The 22,264-nt window shown below is 42.0% G+C and overlaps 1 protein-coding gene and 1 long non-coding RNA gene across 3 annotated transcripts in view; both read left to right on the top strand.

Annotated features, from left to right (window-relative positions):
• LOC127647439 (NAD(P)(+)--arginine ADP-ribosyltransferase 2-like) overlaps positions 1-22,228 on the top strand; it is a 157,909-nt gene extending 135,681 nt beyond the window's left edge. Inside the window, exons 1-3 of one of the 2 annotated variants that reach the window (XM_052131670.1) lie at positions 20,270-20,376; positions 20,586-20,700; positions 20,781-22,228. In XM_052131670.1, the coding sequence (XP_051987630.1) occupies positions 20,647-20,700; positions 20,781-21,632 (906 nt within the window). In that variant the 5' untranslated portion in view covers positions 20,270-20,376; positions 20,586-20,646 and the 3' untranslated portion in view covers positions 21,633-22,228. Of the gene's footprint in view, positions 1-20,269; positions 20,377-20,585; positions 20,701-20,780 lie in introns of those variants that run through there. The other variant, XM_052131669.1, reaches the window with a different exon arrangement.
• Positions 5,461-6,177, top strand: LOC127647444 (uncharacterized). Its single transcript, XR_007971060.1, has 3 exons — positions 5,461-5,607; positions 5,900-5,977; positions 6,128-6,177. It is a non-coding gene; the product is annotated as an uncharacterized LOC127647444 (long non-coding RNA).
• Positions 22,229-22,264: the final 36 nt, after the last annotated feature.

Below are 22,264 nucleotides of genomic sequence, written 5' to 3'. Positions count from 1 at the left end.
TATCCTTAATTTTGTATCCATTGTCAACGCAGTGCGCAGCTGCAGACCTCGAGCGAGCTAGCTATCGAGCTCATTGGTTGCTCTGCGGCAACTGCTGCAGCCTATAGACGAACTTGGGCGAACTCGCGTCCAATGAGAGGCGTGCGCGCGCTTACTGCATCAAAGCCCGCCAAATTGGGCGTGACTAGAGTGCATATAAGCGTAGTTCGTAGGCTGGAACCCTGATTTTCATCTCTTCAGCGAAGCTCTTCGCATCTCTGAACCGGAAGCCGCGTCGCCGTTTGAGGGGCATCAAGCAAGCGTGGACTATGCTCGAAGAAGCCGGCCGTCTTCGCCACCTTCAGCCGTCCTGCGAGCTACGCCATCCGGCGACGTATCCTTTTTTAGAGCAAGCTAGTTCTTAACGAACTTCACAAAAAGAGTAACGAGCATCTTTTTAAGATGCCTCGCTCCACTTGCACCTCACGCGCGCCCCTCTCAGTACCGGAGACCGCCACTCATCTGCGCTCTCTGCCTGGGACTGGGGCATGCAGAGCTCGCCGTAGGCGGATGCGATCTCTGCGAGGAGCTACCGATGTCGACCCTGCGGGCTCGACTCGAAGCGCTCAGGACCGAAGCCGCCGCGCCGCCTTCCATTCAGCCGCGCAGAAAAAAGCGCCGCTCTCAAAGGCTGCCGGAACCAGTGGTAGAAGCGATTGCCTCGCCGGAGTCCCTCCTTCGAGCATCGCCTTCACCCTCCCCGCCCACCCGGGACGCGCAGTTGCCGCCGAGCGGCTGCTCTGCTGCCATCTCGGACGAAGAAGCGGAGGATAAGGGCTGTTCCATCATGGCTTCGGACAGTGAGGAGTGGTCAGGCTCTCACGCCTCCTCCTCAGCCCAGGAATCCAGCAGGATTCGCGCCGGAGTCGAAGAGGAACTAACGCGCCTCCTCACACAGGCCGTCGACAGCCTCGGGCTCGAGTGGTCACCGCCCCCTGAGCAGGCTCCCAACAGACTCCACGGCTGCTTTCCCCGCACCTTTTCCCGCCCTCCGCGAGATGGCGGTCTAAACCGGTGCTTCCGTCTAAGGCCTGCAGAACTACTTCCACCATGAATCTCGTCGCGCGTGACCAGCCTCATGCACAAGCCTCTTCACAGCGCCCAGCTCAACAAAGCCAGACTTCTCAGCGTCGACAGGGCGGCCACCCTCGATCGCGCTCAGACAGCCGCTGCAGACCGCCGCCCCCCCGCGGGCCTCGGCCGGACCACCGTCAAAGCTTCGCCCCCTGTCAGTCCCCTTCTATCAGGCTACTGCAGTGGTGAATTTAGCAGCCAACAAGCCGGTTATACCACCCGTTTGCCTGCACTTTAATGCCGTTTTCACGGCGACCCAAAGGTAAACATGCCTTATGTGTAGAAAATTTGCCCACAATCCAGTGTTCACCCCTACACACAAGCATTACACATTTCGTGTCCCTATCAGACCACACTCACATAAAGCGGTTAAGAACCGCTCGAGTGTTGGGAGTAAATAAACGCGCCCACGAGCCGTGCGTGCGCCCCTCCTCTGCCCGCTCTGTCACACGGCCAGCTGTATGTAAGTCCCGTACGCCCCCTGTCAGTCCCCTCCTATCAGGCTACTACAGTGGTGGTTTTCAGTCACCAAGCCGGTGATATTAACCGCTCGCCTGCACTCAAACGCCGTTTACATGGCGACCCAAAATAAAGCCTTATGTGTAGAAAATGTGCCCACAATCCAGTGTTCACCTCTACACACAAGCTTTACACTTCTCGTGCCCCTATCAGAGCAGACTCACAGAAAGCGGTTACGAACTGCTCGAGTGTTAGGGTTAATAAACGCAACCACGAATCCGTGCGCGCGCCCATTCTCTGGTCGCTGTGTCACACGACCAGCCTTATGTGTAGAAAATGTGCCCACAATCCAGTGTTCACCTCTACACACAAGCTTTACACTTCTCGTGCCCCTATCAGAGCAGACTCACAGAAAGCGGTTACGAACTGCTCGAGTGTTAGGGTTAATAAACGCAACCACGAATCCGTGCGCGCGCCCATTCTCTGGTCGCTGTGTCACACGACCAGCCTTATGTGTAGAAAATGTGCCCACAATCCAGTGTTCACCTCTACACACAAGCTTTACACTTCTCGTGCCCCTATCAGAGCACACTCACAGAAAGCGGTTACGAACCGCTCGAGTGTTAGGGTTAATAATCGCACCCACGAATCCGTGCGCGCGCCCATTCTCTGGCCACTGTGTCACACGACCAGCCTTATGTGTAGAAAATGTGCCCACAATCCAGTGTTCACCTCTACACACAAGCACTGCATGTCTCGTGTCCCCACCAGAGCACGCTCACATAACGCGGTTACGAACCGCTCGAGCGATAGAGTCAATAAATGCGCCTACCGAATACGTCGCGCGCCCATTCTCTGCCCGCTCTGTTACACGGCCAGCAAACATTCCTCTGTGTGTAAGTCCCGTGCCCATGACTATGCTTGCGCATCACGTAACAGATGTGACTCTTTCCCCATTCATTTCAATCGGGAATTCACTCACAAAACGGCCTGTTCATGCTGTCTGCGAGCAATCATGCATAAACACACTAAACGCGCTCACACATGTTGTTCAGCGCTCTGTGTGCGACAATCAGAGCGAATTGGCCATTCACCCTCTAGCGTTACGCTTCAAAGCGTGGGAAGCTATTCCAGGGATATCCAAGTGGGTGTTAAGCACAATACAACAGGGCTATTTGCTACAGTTCGATCGCCGCCCTCCTCGCTTCAGAGTGAACACGGAAGCAGCGTGCATGCTTCGTTCAGAAATAGCAAGCCTTCTGTGCAAAAGGGCCATAGAGAAAGTGCCACCCTCTCTGAGCGGGTCGGGGCTTTACAGCCGTTATTTTCTTGTTCCCAAGAAAGACGGCGGCCTCAGACCCATATTAGATCTCAGGGTTTTGAAAAAGGTGCTTGCAAAAAGACCATTCAAAATGCTTACAATCAGGAAACTCCTCGCGCATGTGCGCCAGGGGGACTGGTTTATTTCTCTCGATCTGAAAGATGCATACTTTCAGATTCAGATAAATCCCGTCACAGGCCATTCTTGAGATTCGCCTTCGACGGCCAGGTTTATCAATACATCGTCCTTCCGTTCGGCCTGTCCTTAGCACCCCGTACTTTCACGAAGTGCATGGATGCGGCGCTCGCACCCCTGCGGAGTCAGGGTTTGCGAATTCTGAACTATTTGGACGACTGACTGATTATGGCACAGTCACATATGGAGCTTCTGTCTCACAGAGCAGTTCTCCTCAGCCATCTGAACAGTTTGGGTCTTGCAGTCAATTGGACCAAGAGCTCACTCCCAGATAGCAAAAAATGTCCGCACGGCTTCGTTTTGCCGCCGTCCCCAAGCTGTCGGCTATAGGTGCGTCTCACTGGCGGGGATGAAGCGTTTGCCGCCGAATTCGTCACGCCCATTTCCCAGATAGCAAAAATGTCCGCGACGGCTTCGTTTTGCCGCCGTCCCCAAGCTGTCGGCTATAGGTGCGTTCAGACGGCGGGTCGCCCGCTTCATTTTCTCTGGCGGTTGCCTCGCGGCAATCGACCATGGCGCGGCGGCAAGCCGCTTTGAAATACTGAGGACAGCTTAGACTCTCAAAATCGACCAGCCATGTTGGCTATTATTATTTTTGCTCCAAAGCCATTAGGGTTTATAACAGATTCTTGACTCTTGATTCCATGATAAGGTAAGGTTTAGGAAATGACATTTAAATTACTTTGAAACTCTGAAGCGATTATACAGTAATATATGTAAAATATATTGAATTATTTATACACAGGTGAAAATTGTTTACATTTATTTGATTGATGCACATTGAGACATGCACCAATAAACCAAAAATAATTCCTTTTTGTAAAACTTACTTGGCAATAAATATCTTTCTGATTCTGATTAGGTTTTAAAATAGATATTTAATACAGGGTATGAACAATTTAGCAGAATAAATTGATGAAGTTAGACTTTTCACCAATGCCTGTATCAGTGAACAGTGAAAGACATCTGCAACATGGCCAAAATATCGGGTAGCCTATACTTTAATTATTTTTTATTAATTTGCAACCATGGTGATATCTATCATAAACATGAAAATCCCTGTTTTGACGTGAAGGATAAACTCAATGAAAAAGCGAAATTATCCTCTGGTTTCACAGTTGCTAGAAATTTCTTTTATGTCTACATTTTTTCCAACCTCGATTTTTTTTGTTATTTTACCTTTTACAGGTTTTGCAATTTGACCTGTACAAATGTTTAAGAAAGTGTTAAAGTCCCTGTAAAGGTAATAAAAAAAATCTAAACGCATTATAAATGTTAAAAATGTATTGCTAAAACACATGACAAAGACTGAACAGTGAAGTTCCGCTGTCGTCAAATCTGTTTCCGGTTTACTTGGCGTCGCCCAAAATGTCTGTTTTTACTCGACGTCTCCAGAATCTTCCGAAAATACGCGTCAGCGATGTTCATCGCATTGTTGATGCCTGGTCCCCTGCTCCGACAAGCAAGAGGGACAAGGGCTTTCAACTCTACATATCGAAGTTATCTGCACAACTACAAGGGTAAGTATTTTAATCTAATGTGGTGTGTCGGCAGATAGCGGCTAAGCTAGTTCAGCCACGTGTTCATTTTTAATGTAAGGTTAGTATAGAAGCTTGTTTTTTCTTAGTTTTAAAGCAGACTGTTTGTTAATTTTTGTGATAATTGTGATATCAATTATATTAACTTGGTCTCCTCTCAGTTTCTAATAAAGATCAGGACACCGGTGAAGTCACTGTCAGGGTATTGTGTTACAGGTCCATGAGAAAATCAGAATCAGCTTTATTGCCAAGTATGCTTACACATACAAGGAATTTGTCTAGGTGAAAGGAGCTACTAGTCAACAACAAGTCAACAACAATACAAACAATACCAAAAAACAGCAGCAAGACATAGGTAATTAAAAACAAAAAAGAACACAAAATAAATAATTATACATATACGTACATACACTCACCTTCATACATACCCACATACACACACGTAGTGCAAATCTAATTCAATCTGTATATAAAGAACAAAAAACAGTATATTATGTACAGAGCAATGTAAGTAAAAGCAGATAAACCTCACAGTTGAGTGTATGGTGAAGCTAGAATTAATAAGACCGCAGTTATAGGCTTGTTACTTTAATAGCCCGATGTTCCTGGGGACTCGGCTAAGGTTATTCATGATTAATGTAACTCAAATGAAAACAGTTATTGTAGGCAGGTAAGTTTCCCTAGCTGGTCCCCTCTGTGTAAAATGCGTTCTTAATCAAGTTTTCAACTCAGTCATTCGTTTAAGATGCAATCTTGTGTTATAAGTATTAGGCTATCATGATTATACAGTGAGCAAGCTATATAAATAAGTATTTAATATAATAAAGTGTAGAGCAACAACCGAGGGTGTAAGGTAAAGGCTGAATATTGTAGATTTATTACAATATGTTGCATGTTTGAATTAAAATACCTGTGGATATGCAGGAGCACACACTCTACAAAGGCCTGACTGGAGATTTGCCTGATCTATCCGTCCTTCAGGTGAGTAGGGATATAACAATAGCAAATTTCACTGTACAGTATGATATATCAACCAAAATCTGTATACCAATATTTCATTTTCTTTTTCCTCCTTTTACAAACAAATATTCTGCTTCAAAGAAAAAAAATGAAATTGATTTTATCATAAGGGTTCTTCATTATGAACTTGTATGCCATGCATAACATACTGTGGATAGAAATTACAGGGAAAGTTACTGGTATGATAATTGTGGTTATATTATATTACTATTATATTTAGTGTATTGCTAATCAATATATTGTTACTTCCCAGATGACAGCGGCTCACTTCAAGAGCAGGTGAAGCAAGTTGGGACAATGTTGAAGACATTTGCTCGCACTGGGCAATCAGGTACAACTTGCAAACAACACCTGTGGTTGTTGGTTTAATTCCCACTGGGGCCACCTGTACATGTAGTAGACCTAGATATAAATGTCATAGTTTAGTAGTTGAAGGACCAGGACTGACTACTTTATTCTTTTATTCTGGGAACCCCTGTAGGTGCAGATCAAACCCTAATGCTGCGACGTCTTGGGAGTTTGGCGATGTTGTGTGTAGCATGGATGACAAAATGCTATGCTGCAACGTTTCAGTGCCAATGTGTCTGTTGGAGAGTTATCCCTGACAGGGGATCTGTTACTCCCCCCTAGACACCCAGGAACATTTGGCGTTGCTTGACAACAGTTTGAGGCAGGATAAAGAGCTCCAGCAACGATTTGTAAGTGTGCCGATTTCGTTTATAACGCCATAGGGTAATCTAAAAAGTAAAATTAAGATTGTACACTGCATATTCTACAGTCTGAATCCACAGCCTGTCACATTTTAAATTTATGAGAAGCTTCAGAGAAATGTAATTTGTAACATGTTTTTTTTTGTATTTTCAGCTTCGGTTTTTGGCAATCAAATATGGGAGGGACCTAAAGACAACCGTGTGTGAATGCTTCAGAGTATCTTCTCTAATCACCTTTCCATCAATACAACCTGGACTGGTGTAGGAGATAAAGCATGTTTTAGAGACATGTTCCTGAAGACCATTGTTCAAAGTAAGTTGGATATTTTTTTTATATTTAAGTAGATGTGTATGACCTTATGCCATTCAAATGGAATGACAGATCTTTATTTTCTACAGGAGCCATCCGGAAGAACCCGGCAACACAGGATGCCACTGATGAGGCGATCCAGGTTAACGTTACGCGTTACCTGAAAGGAGCATCTGAACATGAAGGTGGAAAAAGGTGCCGCGACAGCTGAGAGGGACCCACAGCCGACCCCTTAAACCTAGGCTGACTACTGACACCCCAGCATCACTGACAACTGGAACCCTTTCTTTATCCTGCAGTCAGTAACATCAAGACCCCTCAAAAAGCCTGCTAAAAGTGTCAGACTACACTCACCCAATCCACACTGTTCACTGTGGAAATTGCTCTTTTTTTTTTTTTTTTTCTCGTGACCCTGCTTTGAGGGCAGCTCCTTGGATGAATATGGGATGGTTTGTCCTTTTATACAGGCATACGAGGAATCACTGAAGATATGCTAATTTGCACTGCCTCATTCTGGAGGTCGGGAAAACCGGTGATTCTTAGCCCAGAAGTCCCCAACCTCTCCAGACATTCTGATTGGCTGTGTTCTCTACAGCCAGATTTTCTGCTGTTAATTATATTTATTCCCACTTGTTGTTATGTGTAAGTTGAATGTCAAAATGTATATTATACCTGTTATCCTGCACATTCCTTGATACCAAAGATCTCAATTATTTCATATACAATTTGCTGCTTATTTCATTGTTACAGTGCTTAACTATTCTATTTTTAAATATAGCTTGTAAATCCTAGATTATACATCTAATACTTGATATTTGCCCATTATCTGGTATCAAATATTCTACTTACCGTGACTTTAGTATTGGCTTATTTCATTCCGTCAGTGCTTAACGATTCTATTATAGTTTGTAAATCCTATTTCATACCTCTGATACTTGATATTGCACATTAACTAGTACCAAAAATTCTACTTTCATTCCGTCACAGTGCTTAACTGTTATTCTATTGTTACATATAGCTTGTAAATCCTTGTGCCACAAGTCAGCATTGCAGTTATAATGGTATATTCTACTCCAGACCTTTACTCTAAATTATTACCACTTAACCTATTGTTAGAAATGACTTGTATATATGATGTTATACCTCAATTTATTTGTATCCTGCACTTTCTTTGGTACCAAATATCCTCATTGCTTATGTTTACTGGTAATTCTTTTCATCCCAGAGCTGACCTCTTTACATTATTAACAGTTATTGTAAGTGTTACAATAGTGTTTTTTTAAAAAAAAAGAAATTGGAAACCTGCATGTTCTTTAGTGTGTGTGTGTATATAATGTTTGTATTTTTCTGTTATTTATATTTCAGTGATCTGACATCTTGTTTCAATGACAGTTACTGTACTTTGAAATGTGGAATTAAAACGCCAAATGGAAATTTGTCTGGTTTGCTCAATCATTATTCTTGATAAGCTGCATGCTATATATATATATATATATATATATATATATATATATATATATGCGGCGGCAGATCGCTCGAAAAAAGCGTTTCGGGTCCGCCTTCGATATAACGGCGGTGGAGCGCCGGCTGGCCGTCCGCGTATCGAAGGCGGTAGGAAGGCAGCTGCCGCTATTAAAAAGCGGCTGCCGCCGGCGGACCGCGGTCGAACGTGTTTGCGATATCGCCATTCTGCCACTTCTACTGCCGCCGGCGCACCGCCAGCGGACCGCCGACTTCTTGCTATCTGGGCTACAGCCCAGTCAGACAATTTCCTTCCTGGGAATAGAACTAGACTCCGTGGCAATGACGGCTCGCTTATCTACACAGTGCGCGCGCCGTGTTCAGCGACTAGCCGGATCTTTTCAGATGAACAGCCTCACGCCTCTGAAGAAATTCCAGAGAGTGCTAGGTTACATGGCCTCAGCCGCAGCAGTACTTCAGCTGGGTTTACTGCACATGCGCCCACTTCAGCATTGGCTAAACACCCGCACGTCTCGCCGGGCTTGGGCCACAGGCCGCCAGCCCATCAAGGTGACTCAGACCTGTATTTCAGCTCTGCATCCCTGGACAGTGGCTGAATGGTATCAGCGGGGAGTGACAACGGGAGCTGTATCTCGCCGAAAAGTCATCTCGACAGACGCGTCCAACACGGGTTGGGGCGCGGTCTGCGAGGGCTCTCTGGTTTTCGGCCTATGGTCAGTTCAGGAAAGCTCCTTCACATAAATTGTCTGGAAATGGTAGCGGTCGAGAACGCCGCTGCGTCTTTCTCCCGGTCATTCAGGGTCACCACGTCCTGGTCCGTTCGGACAACAGATCTGTGGTATCCTACCTAAACCGTCAGGGCGGTGTCAGATCCAGGAACCTCTTCCATCTGACGAAACGCATACTGAGTTGGTCCCAGTGCCACCTGCGCTCGCTGAGGGCGACGCACGTGCCAGGCCACCTGAACGACGGCCCGGACAGACTGTCCAGAGACAATGTTCCCCCAGGGGAATGGTCCCTGCACGCTCAAACAGTCCAGACGTTATGGCACCTATTCGGCAGAGCAGAGATAGACCTCTTTGCGTCAGCAAAGAACTCTCACTGCCCAATATTTTTCTCGAAAAGCGAGGACGCGCTGGCCCAGGACTGGCCCAGACGCCCGCTTTACGCCTTCCCTCCCGTCTCGCTATTGCCACAGGTAATGCAGAGGATCAGGGAAACGCGTCACTCGGTGCTCCTCATAGCCCCGCGTTGGGAGAATCAGACATGGTTCCCGGAGCTTACGCAGCTGTCACTGACAGCGCCGTGGCCCATCCCAGTGAGAGCAGATCTCCTCTCTCAAGCTCGTGGCAGAATCTGGCATTCCCACCCAGAGCGCTGGGCGCTGCATGCGTGGGTGATCAACGACTACCCGTCGCTCTGCCAGAAGGAGTAATAAATACCATTATACACGCTAGAGCCCCTTCCACTAGAAGACTCTATGCGTCAAAATGGTCTGTGTTCTCAAAATGGTGCACCGACAGAGACCTGGACCCGCGGACATGTGGGGTGTCGTCGCTGCTCATATTTCTACAAGAGCTGCTGGATAAGGGCAGATCCCCATCCACGCTCAAAGTGTATGTGGCGGCCGTTGCGGCGTTCGCTGAACCCCTGCACCGCCAGTCATGGGGAAAAAACGAGCTGGTCATCCGCTTCCTCAGGGGAGCTAGAAGGATGAACCCCCCGCGCCCCCCATCGGTTCCTATCTTGGATCTTTCTATAGTTCTCGAAACTATGAAAGCCCCCCATTTCGAACCACTTCAATCCGTGGATCTGAAATACCTTTCACTCAAAACCGTTTTTCTGACTGCCCTGTCATCAGTCAAACGTGTGGGAGACCTTCAGGCGCTGTCTGTCAGCGCTGCGTGTCTTGAGTTTGGACCAAGTGACTCCAAGGTCATTTTAAAGCCTAGACACGGCTATGTTCCCAAGGTGATCGGTACTCTTTTCAGAGCACAGGTAATTTCCCTATCGGCGCTGCCAGCACCCGCAACGCCAATCTCCTTTGCCCGGTCAGAGCACTGAGATTGTATACTGCGCGCTCCACCGCTTTCAGACGCTCTGAGCAGCTTTTCGTTTCGTTCTGAGGAAGCACCAAAGGTCTCGCCGCCTCGAAACAGACACTATCTAGATGGATAGTGGACGCTATTGCTGCTGCATACAAGTCAAAAGACCTGCCATGCCCGTTGGGCATTAGGGCTCACTCCACTAGAGGCATGGCATCCTCGTGGGCATGGTCCAGCGGGATTTCCATTCACGACATATGCGTGGCAGCGGGATGGACTTCCCCCTCCACCTTTGTCAGATTTTACAATATGGAAGTGCCCGCTCTGCAGGCAAAACTACTAGCGGTTTAATACGTTACAGCTCCCCTGGTGAGCTGCACTGATGGGACACATTCCACACAGACCGGCACCGCCGCTCTGTCGTTCCCTTCCCACTATGTGCTTATATATTACACAAACACTGACCCGCATTCTTGCCGGCCAAATCTTATTTCCCCACTCATAAGGGCTCCCCGGGTCCCCTTAAATCCCTGGGGCTCATACAGTGGATGCTTGGCGCGCACGGCGTTGACAATGGGTTCCGTGAGCGTAAGCTAGCTTACGCATATCTGAGAGAACCTCTCGTAAGAGAAGATATCAGTTACCTAACGTAACCTCGGTTCTCTCTAGATGAGGGAACGAGTATTGCGTAGCCGGCCGTGCTCGCGCCACGAGCGACTTTTCGCTTCAGTCAATGAAAACCAGGGTTCCAGCCTACGAACTACGCTTATATGCACTCTAGTCACGCCCAATTTGGCGGGCTTTGATGCAGTAAGCGCGCGCACGCCTCTCATTGGACGCGAGTTCGCCCAAGTTCATCTATAGGCTGCAGCAGTTGCCGCAGAGCAACCAATGAGCTCGCTCGCTAGCTCGCTCGAGGTCTGCAGCTGCGCACTGCGTTGACAATGGATACAAAATTAAGGATAATTTTTGGCTTCAATATCTCAGAAAAGATGAATCTTTCCCATAGCGTAAGCTAGCTTACGCAATACTCGTTCCCTCATCTAGAGAGAACCGACATTACGTTAGGTAACCGATACGTTTTCCATATATCCTGTGGAGGTGGTGCCTCTGGAATGTTCAGATAGTTCAGAAAACTGGTGACTCAGGTAAGATTGTAAGGGCTTAGTGAGTTACATCCACAAAACTTTAATGAAAAGCTGGGTACATGGATACAAGTCACAACAGTGAGCAATTAGGTTATAAGTATAGTGGTGAATAGGGTTTGTGTGTGTGTGTGTGTGTGTGGTCTGAAACAGAAGAGAAATCGGCAAATTAGACAAAGAATATTACAATCCTTCTGTTAAATTCTTATATAGTAAACATTTCCCATACTGAACATAAATAAACAATAAACAATCACCTATTGTCTGAAATTCACTGACAAATCCACAATTATTAGTGTAGTCTGTCAAATTAAATTAATCTGGCTAACAGATTAACATTTATACTTAATACAACAACAATGCATTATAGCACGTGTCTGTAACACTAGCATGTTCCCGATAGAGATTGACAATTAACATCAACTTGTGCAAATACAAATTTACAATAGTAATACAACATAATATTGATAACATCAACATTATTAAAAGGTAAATTTCTTCTAGAAATGAGATATAACTTTTTCTTCACAAACGTACACAGCTCTAAAGATGATATGCTCACAGTAAACCCATCTTGTGCGATGTATAAAGCAACACTGTCTTAAAGGGAAAGGTGAAATCAGTCCCTCTAGTGGTGAAGTATGAAAGTGCAGTTAAAGAGATAGACTTTCCAACTTATCCTCTTTCTGTGGTGCAAAATTATTAAATATATTTATGTTTATTTTTACTGCAGCACTTTGTGTGTGTTGCAGCACTTTACAAGTTTCACTTCACATGAACTGCTGGAAGACACTGATAAGAGCACACCATGTGTCCAACATGTGAATACGGAACAATGCGGCACTTGTCACATCACCTCTTATAGATGTTGTGTATGACCTGTATTCTGCTCAGTTATCAACTGTCATGTCCGAAACGAACATGTGTCTCCTGTAATGTTGGGTTTTGTGTAAAAATTACAATGAATAAATTATTAATTTTGTTTTAAATATTGCAAGTTCTTTGGAGTGCCAACTATTATTATTATATCTGGATTGTGCATTTCAATTCACAGAATTTTTACAAAGTGTGTAGAAACGTGTGTCAATTTTTGTCACATCCGCAATGCAAGTGGATAGTGTTCAAACCAAAGGGGGAATCTTGCATCCTCTTGGTTAGACGGGGCTCGTGAAGGGCGGGATAGTGTCTATGGAATGGTCATGCATGAGCTGGGTCCGTCGGACAGACACACTCCCCTCTTGGGTCCACAGTGCGAGGGGTGGCGGCAAATGAGAGGGGGAAGGGGGCCCGACCTCTGCTTATTAATTATGCACCTCTTCTCCTCTCCTGCCCAACTCCCGTCCTGAGGAGGGGCCACATTCCACCACATCTGGCAATGAGTACTTTAAATATGGAGTTATAATTTATAATTTATTAATCTTATAAGAGTGACCCCACACAGGAGATCATCTTTTATTATCAAGTATTTTAGCTAACCAGTGCGAAGGGACCATTTATCACAAGGAAATTGCAGGAAAAGTCTCTGGTGTTCTGTGGGGCCCCTGTCGTGGAATATCGTGATGAATCTCTCTAAGTTGTAAGAAAACTCTCGGAGTCTTGAGTTCCAGATGCCAAAGTTGTAGTTTATTGAACACCAACAAACATGAGACTGGCCAGCTGTCCGTTCTGCCATTAGTCTCCTAAGTTCTCAATTATATACCTTTTGCTATCTTTTACCCATTATCTCTGACCAATGGGATTATTGCCCTGGTCTCTTTCCCTCGCCACCCCCCGCCTATCTTAAAAAAAAAAGAAAACATACATCAGCTGGTAACTTCACATTTCTTGGACACATGTCATAGTTTATGGGAACCCTTACAGTAAGGCGGCCTTGTTTATTTCACGGCTTTGTTTGTTTCTTCACATTATCATAAAAGAAAATGCAAGCTCCACAGATTTTTAGCTCATCAAGAAAAACATTATGGCAGAATTAGCTCATCAAGAAAAACATCATGGCAGAAAAACACCAGCTGCTAAGATATCATACAAGACACCATTCATATTTTGTTTCAGCTGCTAAGATATCATACAAGACACCATTCATATTTTGTTTTTGTTAGCTCATACACCTGTTTCTCAAGGTTATATACCAGTCAACAATTAATTCATAGTGAATGTGGTAACCCCTTAGTTATAGTATTGTTATAAGAGTAAAAACCAACAAAAACAGACCATGTCTTAAGCGTCTAAGATCATCTTAACTCCGTCTCTTGTTATTTTAAGATGTTAAAGATGGTTTTGAGTTGTTGTTTCCCAAACCAGCAGATCCTCATTAAAGTAGATTTAAGTGTTGCTGGAGCTGTCCGGTCCACAGGTGCTGAAACTTATATATGCTTCAATTTGCACACCAGGAGCCTCAATTCAATGGCATTATACTGTCCACGGTTCCGTCACAAGACGAGCTGCTTTAACGGGCAGAGATTCACAATCTCCTTGCAAAAGACGCGATAGAGATTGATCCAGACTCACAAACACAAAAGCTCTTACATCAGTTATTTTATCGTTTGGAAAAAAGACTAGATCCTAGATCTGAGTGTGGCAGGGCGGAGGGCGGGGCCGGGTAGTGGTCCTACACACCCGGTCCCGTATTAGGCTAATAAAGCCTCCGAGAGGGATAAAGGCCAACGCAGAGCTGCCGTGAGAGAGAGAGATGAAAAAAAAACCTTTTACTCGCCAGTTCTCCGATACGCCACAGCTTGTTCCTCGGCCACTCCTCCACCCTCTATCGGACGACATCCACGCCTCTCCGGGCGGATCAGAGGCAGACCTCCAGCCCCTGGCGCATGGAACGCCCCGCTGCGTTCTCGGGGAACAGAAGGGGTCTCCCCCGCTCCAGGTGGTCGGCAGCGAGCCCCTCCCCGCTCGCGGTTGCCTATCTCAAACCCCGCCGCATTTCAGAACCCAATAAGCAAGATAGGTAGGCGACTCCTGCGCTCCTGCCAGCGGCCCTGACAGCTCCAGGCGGTTGGTTAGGAGCCCCTTCTCCCCTCGCGGTCGGCGGCCATCGTCCTCTTCCAGGCGGCTGGGCTCCTCGTCCCCCGGCAGATGGCTGCGGCTGCTCCATTGGGGTGGACGGTAGTGGCGAGAACTCTACTACGGCGTATCCCTCCTCCTTCCCGGATTTCGGCACCAGTGTAAAGGGATCAATGGAAAGAAGGAGGCGAGAACCGGCTTGTCAATATAAATAATATTTTTAATATTTGATTGAAGTTTATTTCGAGCAAAATAAAATAAAATAATATATACATATATATTAACACTCACACACAAATAAAAAAAGAAAAATAACATGGCACAGCTTATCTCTCATATACATAGATATAAATATATACACATATACACACATATTATTTACACTTATAATAATAGTTGCTCGAAAGGGAGTGGAAAGAAGTATGACTTATTTGCTCCCACCCCCAATTCCTTCCCATATATTACCCCATATATCCGCTGCCATTAACAGTTAAATAAATAATAATTTATTTGTTTTGATAATATTTATTTGATATTATAGTTTCTTACAATTACATTATGCTATCTCAATAATCACTGTAATGCTATATGATAATCCTCATTATCAGTAAACATTCAAATATATATCCCGATATCTATAATAATCACATCATATATAAAATATAACCATATCCTAGCATTTTGTTTAAACATAGTTTTACAATAACAGTAATATCAATAATAATTAATAATAATCATTATCATTATTTACTCAGCTATGTACACATATCCCACTCTTTTGTAATTGTGTCACCATTTACAATATCAAGATAAATAAATAGGAACCGTTTATAATCCTAAATACTTAAGTTTTTTTTTACCATAACCAGTACCCCTCCCAATCACAAACACAAGAGCACCCAGATCCCTCACTCAGTCTCATATTTTGTCAACACCATTTCTTTTAAATTTGAATTTGAATTGGTGAATATTTGGGCATTGCTTGAACTGTATCCCCAAACCATTCCAAAGTCTGACACCACACACAGACACACACAAGCTTTTCCTGGTGGTTCTCACCACCTGGACTTTAAAGTTTTCACATCCCCTCAGGTTATAGCCCCCTTCTCTTCCTAAAAAAAACTTTTGGATATTACCTGGCAGATCATTTTTGTTGGCTTTATACAAGAATTGAGCAGTATAAAAATCAACTAGATCAAAAAGTTTTAAAATTTTAGATTGCAAAAATAATAAGTTTGTTTGATCAAAATATCCCACCTTGTGTATGATTCTAACTGCTCGTTTTTGGAGTAAGAAGAGGGTATGTAGTGAACTTTTATAATTATTGCCCCAAATTTCTATACAATAAGTTAAATAGGGCAGAACCAGTGAACAATACAATATATATAGTGCATTATATTCCAAGACGTATTTAACTTTATTAATTATAGAAATACTTTTAGATACTTTGCCTTGTATGTATCTGATGTGTGGTTTCCAGCTTAATTTACTATCAATAGTTATTCCCAAGAATTTAATTTCTGACACTATTTCTAATGTAACACCATCAATACTTAATAATATTTCTGCGTTTTTTTATAATTACCAAACATCATTACCTTCGTTTTATTTAAATTCAAAGATGATTTATTAATATCCATCCATGTTTTTAGTTTTACTAATTCTTCATTTACAATTTTTATAAGTGTATTATAATTATCACAAGAAAAAAATATATTGGTATCATCAGCAAATAATATAAATTTCAGTAATTTAGATACACAAAATATGTCATTTATATATAAATTAAATAATTTAGGACCTAATACTGATCCTTGAGGGACCCCACAAGCAATGCCCAGACACTGTGACGTAAACTCACCCAACTTCACAAACTGTTGTCTTTCAGTTAAGTAACTTTTGATCCAGTTCGAAGCCACCCCCCTAATGCCATATTTTTCCAATTTAGTTAGTAAAATTGAGTGATTAAGAGTATCAAAAGCTTTCTTTAAATCAATAAATATTCCCACTGCATATTTTTTTTTTTGTCTAGGGTGTTCGTAATTTCTTCCACAGCTTCAATTAAAGCCATTGATGTGGACCTCTTTGTTCTAAAGCCATACTGACCTTCATTTATTATGTCATGCTTGTCTATACATTTTTCTAATCTATCATTAAATAGTTTCTCTAAGATTTTTGAAAACTGAGGTAGCAGAGAGACAGGTCTATAGTTTGTGAAGATGTGCTTGTTTCCATTTTTATATAATGGTATTATTTTTGCGATTTTCATTTTATTTGGAAAAATTCCAGTCTGAAATGATACATTGCATATGTATGTTAGCGGTTTTGAAATACTATTTACTACTTTTTTAATTATTGTCATATCTATATCATGACAATCAGTAGATGTTTTATTTTTGCATTTAGTAACAATAGCTATAATCTCTGTCTCACTCACATCAGAGAGAAAGATGGTCTTTGCATTCCTTTCTATAATTGACTCATTGAATGTATCACTTTCACGCTCAGGAATTATTGCTGCTAAATCTGGTCCAACATTTACAAAAAACTAATTGAAACTATTTACTATGTTATGCATATTAAAGTTTTCAACATTCTTATCAATAAAATAATCTGGATATGAATTCTTAATTGTTTTATCCTTAATTATACTATTTAATATACCCCATACCCCTTTAATATTGTTTTTATTTTCATTTAATACATTTTTATAGTATAATTTCTTACTAGTTCTTATTATATTGATCAATTTATTTTTATGTTTTATATCTGTTTTCACATTCTTTTGTCCTTAATTTAATAAATTGTCTGTATAAAGTATTTTTTCTTTTGCAAGCATTTTGTAAACCCTTAGTTAACCAGGGACATTTTATAAGTTTATTCTTGTAGTTGTATTGTCGAATAGGACAGTTTTTGTTGTATAATGTGCTAAATATTTCTAGAAAACTATATAATATAAAACTTAAACAGACACAAACACACACATGACGGACATGTCCGTAAACTATCTCTCTCTCCCACACGTTCCTCTGCAGTTGGCCTTTATCCATCTCGGAGGCTTGATTAGCCTAATACGGAATCGGGTGTGTAGGATCACGACCCGGCCCCGCCTCCACCCTGCAACACTGAGAGAAAGCATTTCCACTGAAGTGTTTTCAGACATACAGTATTATAATTAGTCATCGCCCTACTGGCCCGTGACATTGTGGGTTTCCTCCAGGTACTCCGGTTTCCCCCACAAGTCCAAAAACATGCAGGTTAATTTAATTGGAGAATCCGGTCACTGGTGATTGCGTCAAGAAGGGCATCCAGTATAAAACCTGTGCCAGGTCAAATATGTGGATCACGGATGGTCTGCGTTGGTGACAACTAACGGAAGCAGTTGAAAGAAGATGACAACAACTGGGTCAGAGCATCTGTAAAACGGCAGGTCTTTATGTATCTGAAATACTGCCCATCTCTGACCGAAGCAGACGCTTATAATTTTATAAAGATCTTACATTAATTATTTTAAAACTAATTTAAATAGTTGTTTACAGGAATTACAGGGTTTATGGTGTTACATCGTCATGGCAATGAAGTTGTAAAATGATATATAACTTTATACAGAAGGTTAGCAACGATTTTATCGCACTAATATGTGAACACACATGTAGTTTAAGTCTTGTGGCTATACTTGAAGCAGTGAGTATCTGAATGCTGACGGATTGGCTGACAGATTTCAGAAAATTCCTTTAATTTCATAGCATGCAACCCAGTTAAATATGCAAAATGGAAGTTTATGCAATTTGTATTGTACTGTTAAAACTGCAGGTTTTTGAGATGTAAAAAATAAATCCAAGATATATCATGTCAGATCTTTTTCCACCTTTAATGTGATATTGAAACCACAAATTATACTAACAAACAAATAAAAGCCTTTAAGGAAAAAAAGAGAAAAATTAAACCCTAAAAATTACCTGGTTGCATCCAACATACTCTATGCAAGTACGTGAACGCAGATCCACCTTGATACACAAGCTCGATTTCACATGTCGTTGCGTTGTGAAATATGTCAGCACTCAATTAATAACAGAACGAAAGCGCTGCATTCTCAGCGTTGCCACAAGGGGCGCAACAGCATATTTTCTTCTTTAAATTCAATATGACTTGCCTAATCCGTAAATCTGTGGCTCAGGTGGTAGAGTGGGTTGTCCAATATTCGCAGGTTCGATTCCTGGCCCACATGTCTTCACATTCCGAAGTGTCCTTTGGCAAGACACTGAACCCCAAGTTGCTCTCAATGGCAGGCTAGCGCCTTGCATGCCAGCTCTGCTGTGTGTGTGTGTGAATGAGTCACAGTGTAAAGTGCTTTGAATACCACTTCAAGTTTAAAAAAGCGCTATTTGTGCCAACCATTTACCATAATGGATTAACTGACAGCTGTTTTGAATGAATAGAGCTCTTAAGGAACTGGTTTCCAAACAGTTTGAAAAGCATTTTATTTTCATGCTGCCTCCGTATACCGCCTCCAAAAGGCAGCATTTTCCTGGTTTTGGACACAGCACCAGTTTTGTGGTCACACCTAAAAAATATATTGCCCTCTTGTGGTCTAAGGTTTGAAACAACCAGAGCAAAGCTAGAACTCATGTAATATATGTACAACGGGACCACGCACCTGCGTTTGTGTATTTACGTGAAGTAGGTTTCGGCCTTTACTGCTAAAGCCATGGGGCCATTCTTCATACGTTGCTTAATACAGCCAGAATCGAATGACAAATGCCAGATCTTCTAATCCTGACAATTCCTATCTTGCTTATTGGGTTCTTCAAACGCAGTTGCGGATTTGATCAGTATAGCAGGATTGAGAGATAATTTGTCTTTCCTGTTTTGATTGAAAAGGTCATATATATCAAGAGTCGAAACCATGATCAGCAATGCTGTGATTGGTTGGCGATATGACAGACCAATGTTATGATGTCATAAATGTAAATAAATAAATAAATAAGAATAATGCAGTGCCTGGGAAAAACTTCCAGTATCACATCTGCTTATAAAGCTGCAATCTAATCCTGTTTATGTGAAATAAGCCTGATCCCGAGAACGGCTGAGCTTAAAGAACTGTTGCTATGACAGCAACTTCAGTACGTATAGAATCTGAAACGTTCAGTGTGAACTGTGAAGTCATAAGGAAAGAAAACTTCTCAAGGACAGAATATGTACTGTATATTAAAATGTTAAACTTTACACAGTTAAAAGAAATGATGTTATTGTTTGAAATTAAACAGTAGATGCTGTTTTGGTGTAATTTTCTTAACAAGAACTTTTTATTGCTTGAATGATTTGAAAAGTAGTACTTCCTTCAGGCATTGATTGAAGAGCAAGTTGTCAATCCGTGTGTTTGTGTGTGTGTGTGTGTGTGTGTGTGTGTGTGTGTGTGTGTGTGTGTGTGTGTGTGTGTGTGTGTGTGTGTGTGTGTGTGTGTGTGTGTGTGGAGCCAAATGCAAGGGAGAGCCAGAGTATATGATATGTAAGATGTTACAATATATAGAATTCATACATACTATAGATCCACATATGACACAATGTACATCAGTTAATAAAATATCCTAACTTTCTGGAAATGGTGTATTCCTGAACAAGTTGAGAATGTTTCAGATAGAGAAAGATGAATGTATCTTGAATATAAATCCTAAAATTATCAACATTGACCACTTACTGTATAGAACAAATTATCCACTAATTATTTTTGTTTTTCATTTTAAGCTGATGTTTGTAATTTATTTTTAAGTTAAAAATATTTTTTGTTAGCCTGCAGAGAGGTTTGTAACCTTGTAAGGTGAGTGTAAACACCGGATCTGTGGCGCGATGAAAACATTCCTGTTGGTTTGACTGGCCCTTTTATTTTCTAAATTCTGTTTGTTGACACCAGTGATGCAGAAATGACTCACTTTGGCTATAAATATGAGTGAACATGTTAATACTGTAGACGATGCTAAAACATCCCACAAAGAGAACCTGAAGCATCTTTACTCCTGAAAGATCAGGTAAGTGTTTGTTTTTTGTCTCTGAAAGTTGCCAGTGAGATGTTAGTTGATAACTCGGGGTGGCATGGTTAGATATTCTCATGTAACATTAGAGTAAAGAGAAAGTATTAGTAAGTATTACATGTAAGAAGTTGTGTTGTGCAAATGAATGCGCATATTCTTAGACTTTGGATTTGTAAAACTTTATTGTATTTGATGTTGTCTTTCAGCATCTGCACTATATTACTCTATATGAAGTGAATTTCACTGAGGAATTATTACTAAATCAGGATGCTGAGCATTGCACCCCTTCTCATTTTAACTGTTGAAGTTGTCCTAGGACAGGTAAGCTTACTGTACATTCAATATGCACATTGCTACATTACTATTGATAATACATTTCTCATTATTTCCTGTTGCTACAGGGCAACAGAATGGCTGTTAAAGAACAGATCTATCCATTGGATATGGCAAACAAATCTGTTGATGACAAATATGACGATTGTAGAAAGGAAACATCAGACCTGGTGTATACATCATTGCTAAAGAACGAAATCGATGAGAATCCTACATATAAAGATGCTTGGGAAGAAGGGAAAACGTACGCCAAGACACCTGCAGATAACTTGACCATGAACCATTCAATCGCCATTTATGTGTACACTGCTAGAAAAGTATATGCAGATTTCAATAACGCAGGTCGTAGTGGTAAACACAATTACAAAAGGAGATTATACAAATGGCGTTCACTTCAGTTTTTGTTGACAGAAGTGATACAGATTCTGAATGAAACACAAAACCAATGTCACTTAACTTATCGTCGTACTAAAGTTGAATTTGATAAGGACGTTCTGAACAAAGAGGTTCGTTTTGGCTCTTTTACATCATCTTCTCTCAATGAAACAGCAATAAAGAATTTTGGAAATGTATCTTGTTTTGAAATTGAAACTTGTGAAGGTGCTTATGTGGCAAACTATTCTGCACATGCTGAAGAGGAAGAGGTGCTGATTCCCCCATATGAGAAATTTAATGTCACTGATATCAAGAACAATTCCTGGTGTAAAACTGTGTACGTGCTGAAAAGCTTGGGAACAAAAAGTGACCTGAACTGCATAGTGGCAAAACACACACCTATAAATTTTGTAAGCAATATCAGGTCAAAACCAAACGGTTGCTGTAAGTTCGGTGGTCCCGTTGGCCTCCCAGGGGGTGACGATCATGGGAGTGGCACTGATAGGGCTGGTCCTGATGGGCTTCATGGTCCGCGTGCTCAGTAATAAACTGACTGTGATTGGGGAAAGATGTAACTTGTCTGTCTCTTTGCGTTTCTCACATGAATACATTTTATTAAAACATTCATTTATTCATTCTTATGCCAACAGAAATGTGTAATAGAGTATTATAAAGAGTTTAAGTGAGCACATATAATGTCTTAAAGCATTTTTATATGTTGAGGATTATAAAAGCAATTAATCAATGGGTTTAATTAATTCAAGAGTGATTTAAATATGTGTGTATATGTATGAAAGTAATGTGTTAACAGACTGAAGAAGTGAATCCATGACACAAATGTCATTACTTTGTGAAGTGTGTGTTGGAGTTTGTTATATTCTCTGTTCAATCACCATGTTAGTGCATTTCAGTGTGTGCGCATGTGTGAGTAAAATGATGGCATTAATGGATGAGACTGAATAATTAAGATTACAAATGCAACAAAAGCTAAAGTATTTCTCTTGCTGTGAAATCTGTATTTGATAATTCATTCAGTGTGTCTTCATGTCAGTGCCATCAATTGCCAAGCGGATGTTTTTGCATTTTTCACAGTTTATGTGCATTTTCAGTATGTAAAGTTGGCATAGTGTTTTACTGTATTCAGCAGAAAATGATTATTCATGTAAGTAAATAAACT

Source organism: Xyrauchen texanus, chromosome 8, assembly GCF_025860055.1.
Source record: "Xyrauchen texanus isolate HMW12.3.18 chromosome 8, RBS_HiC_50CHRs, whole genome shotgun sequence".
Lineage (NCBI taxonomy): Eukaryota > Metazoa > Chordata > Actinopteri > Cypriniformes > Catostomidae > Xyrauchen > Xyrauchen texanus.
The sequence above is the reverse complement of the archived record's forward strand: the minus strand, read 5'-3'. Positions and strand labels throughout refer to the sequence as shown.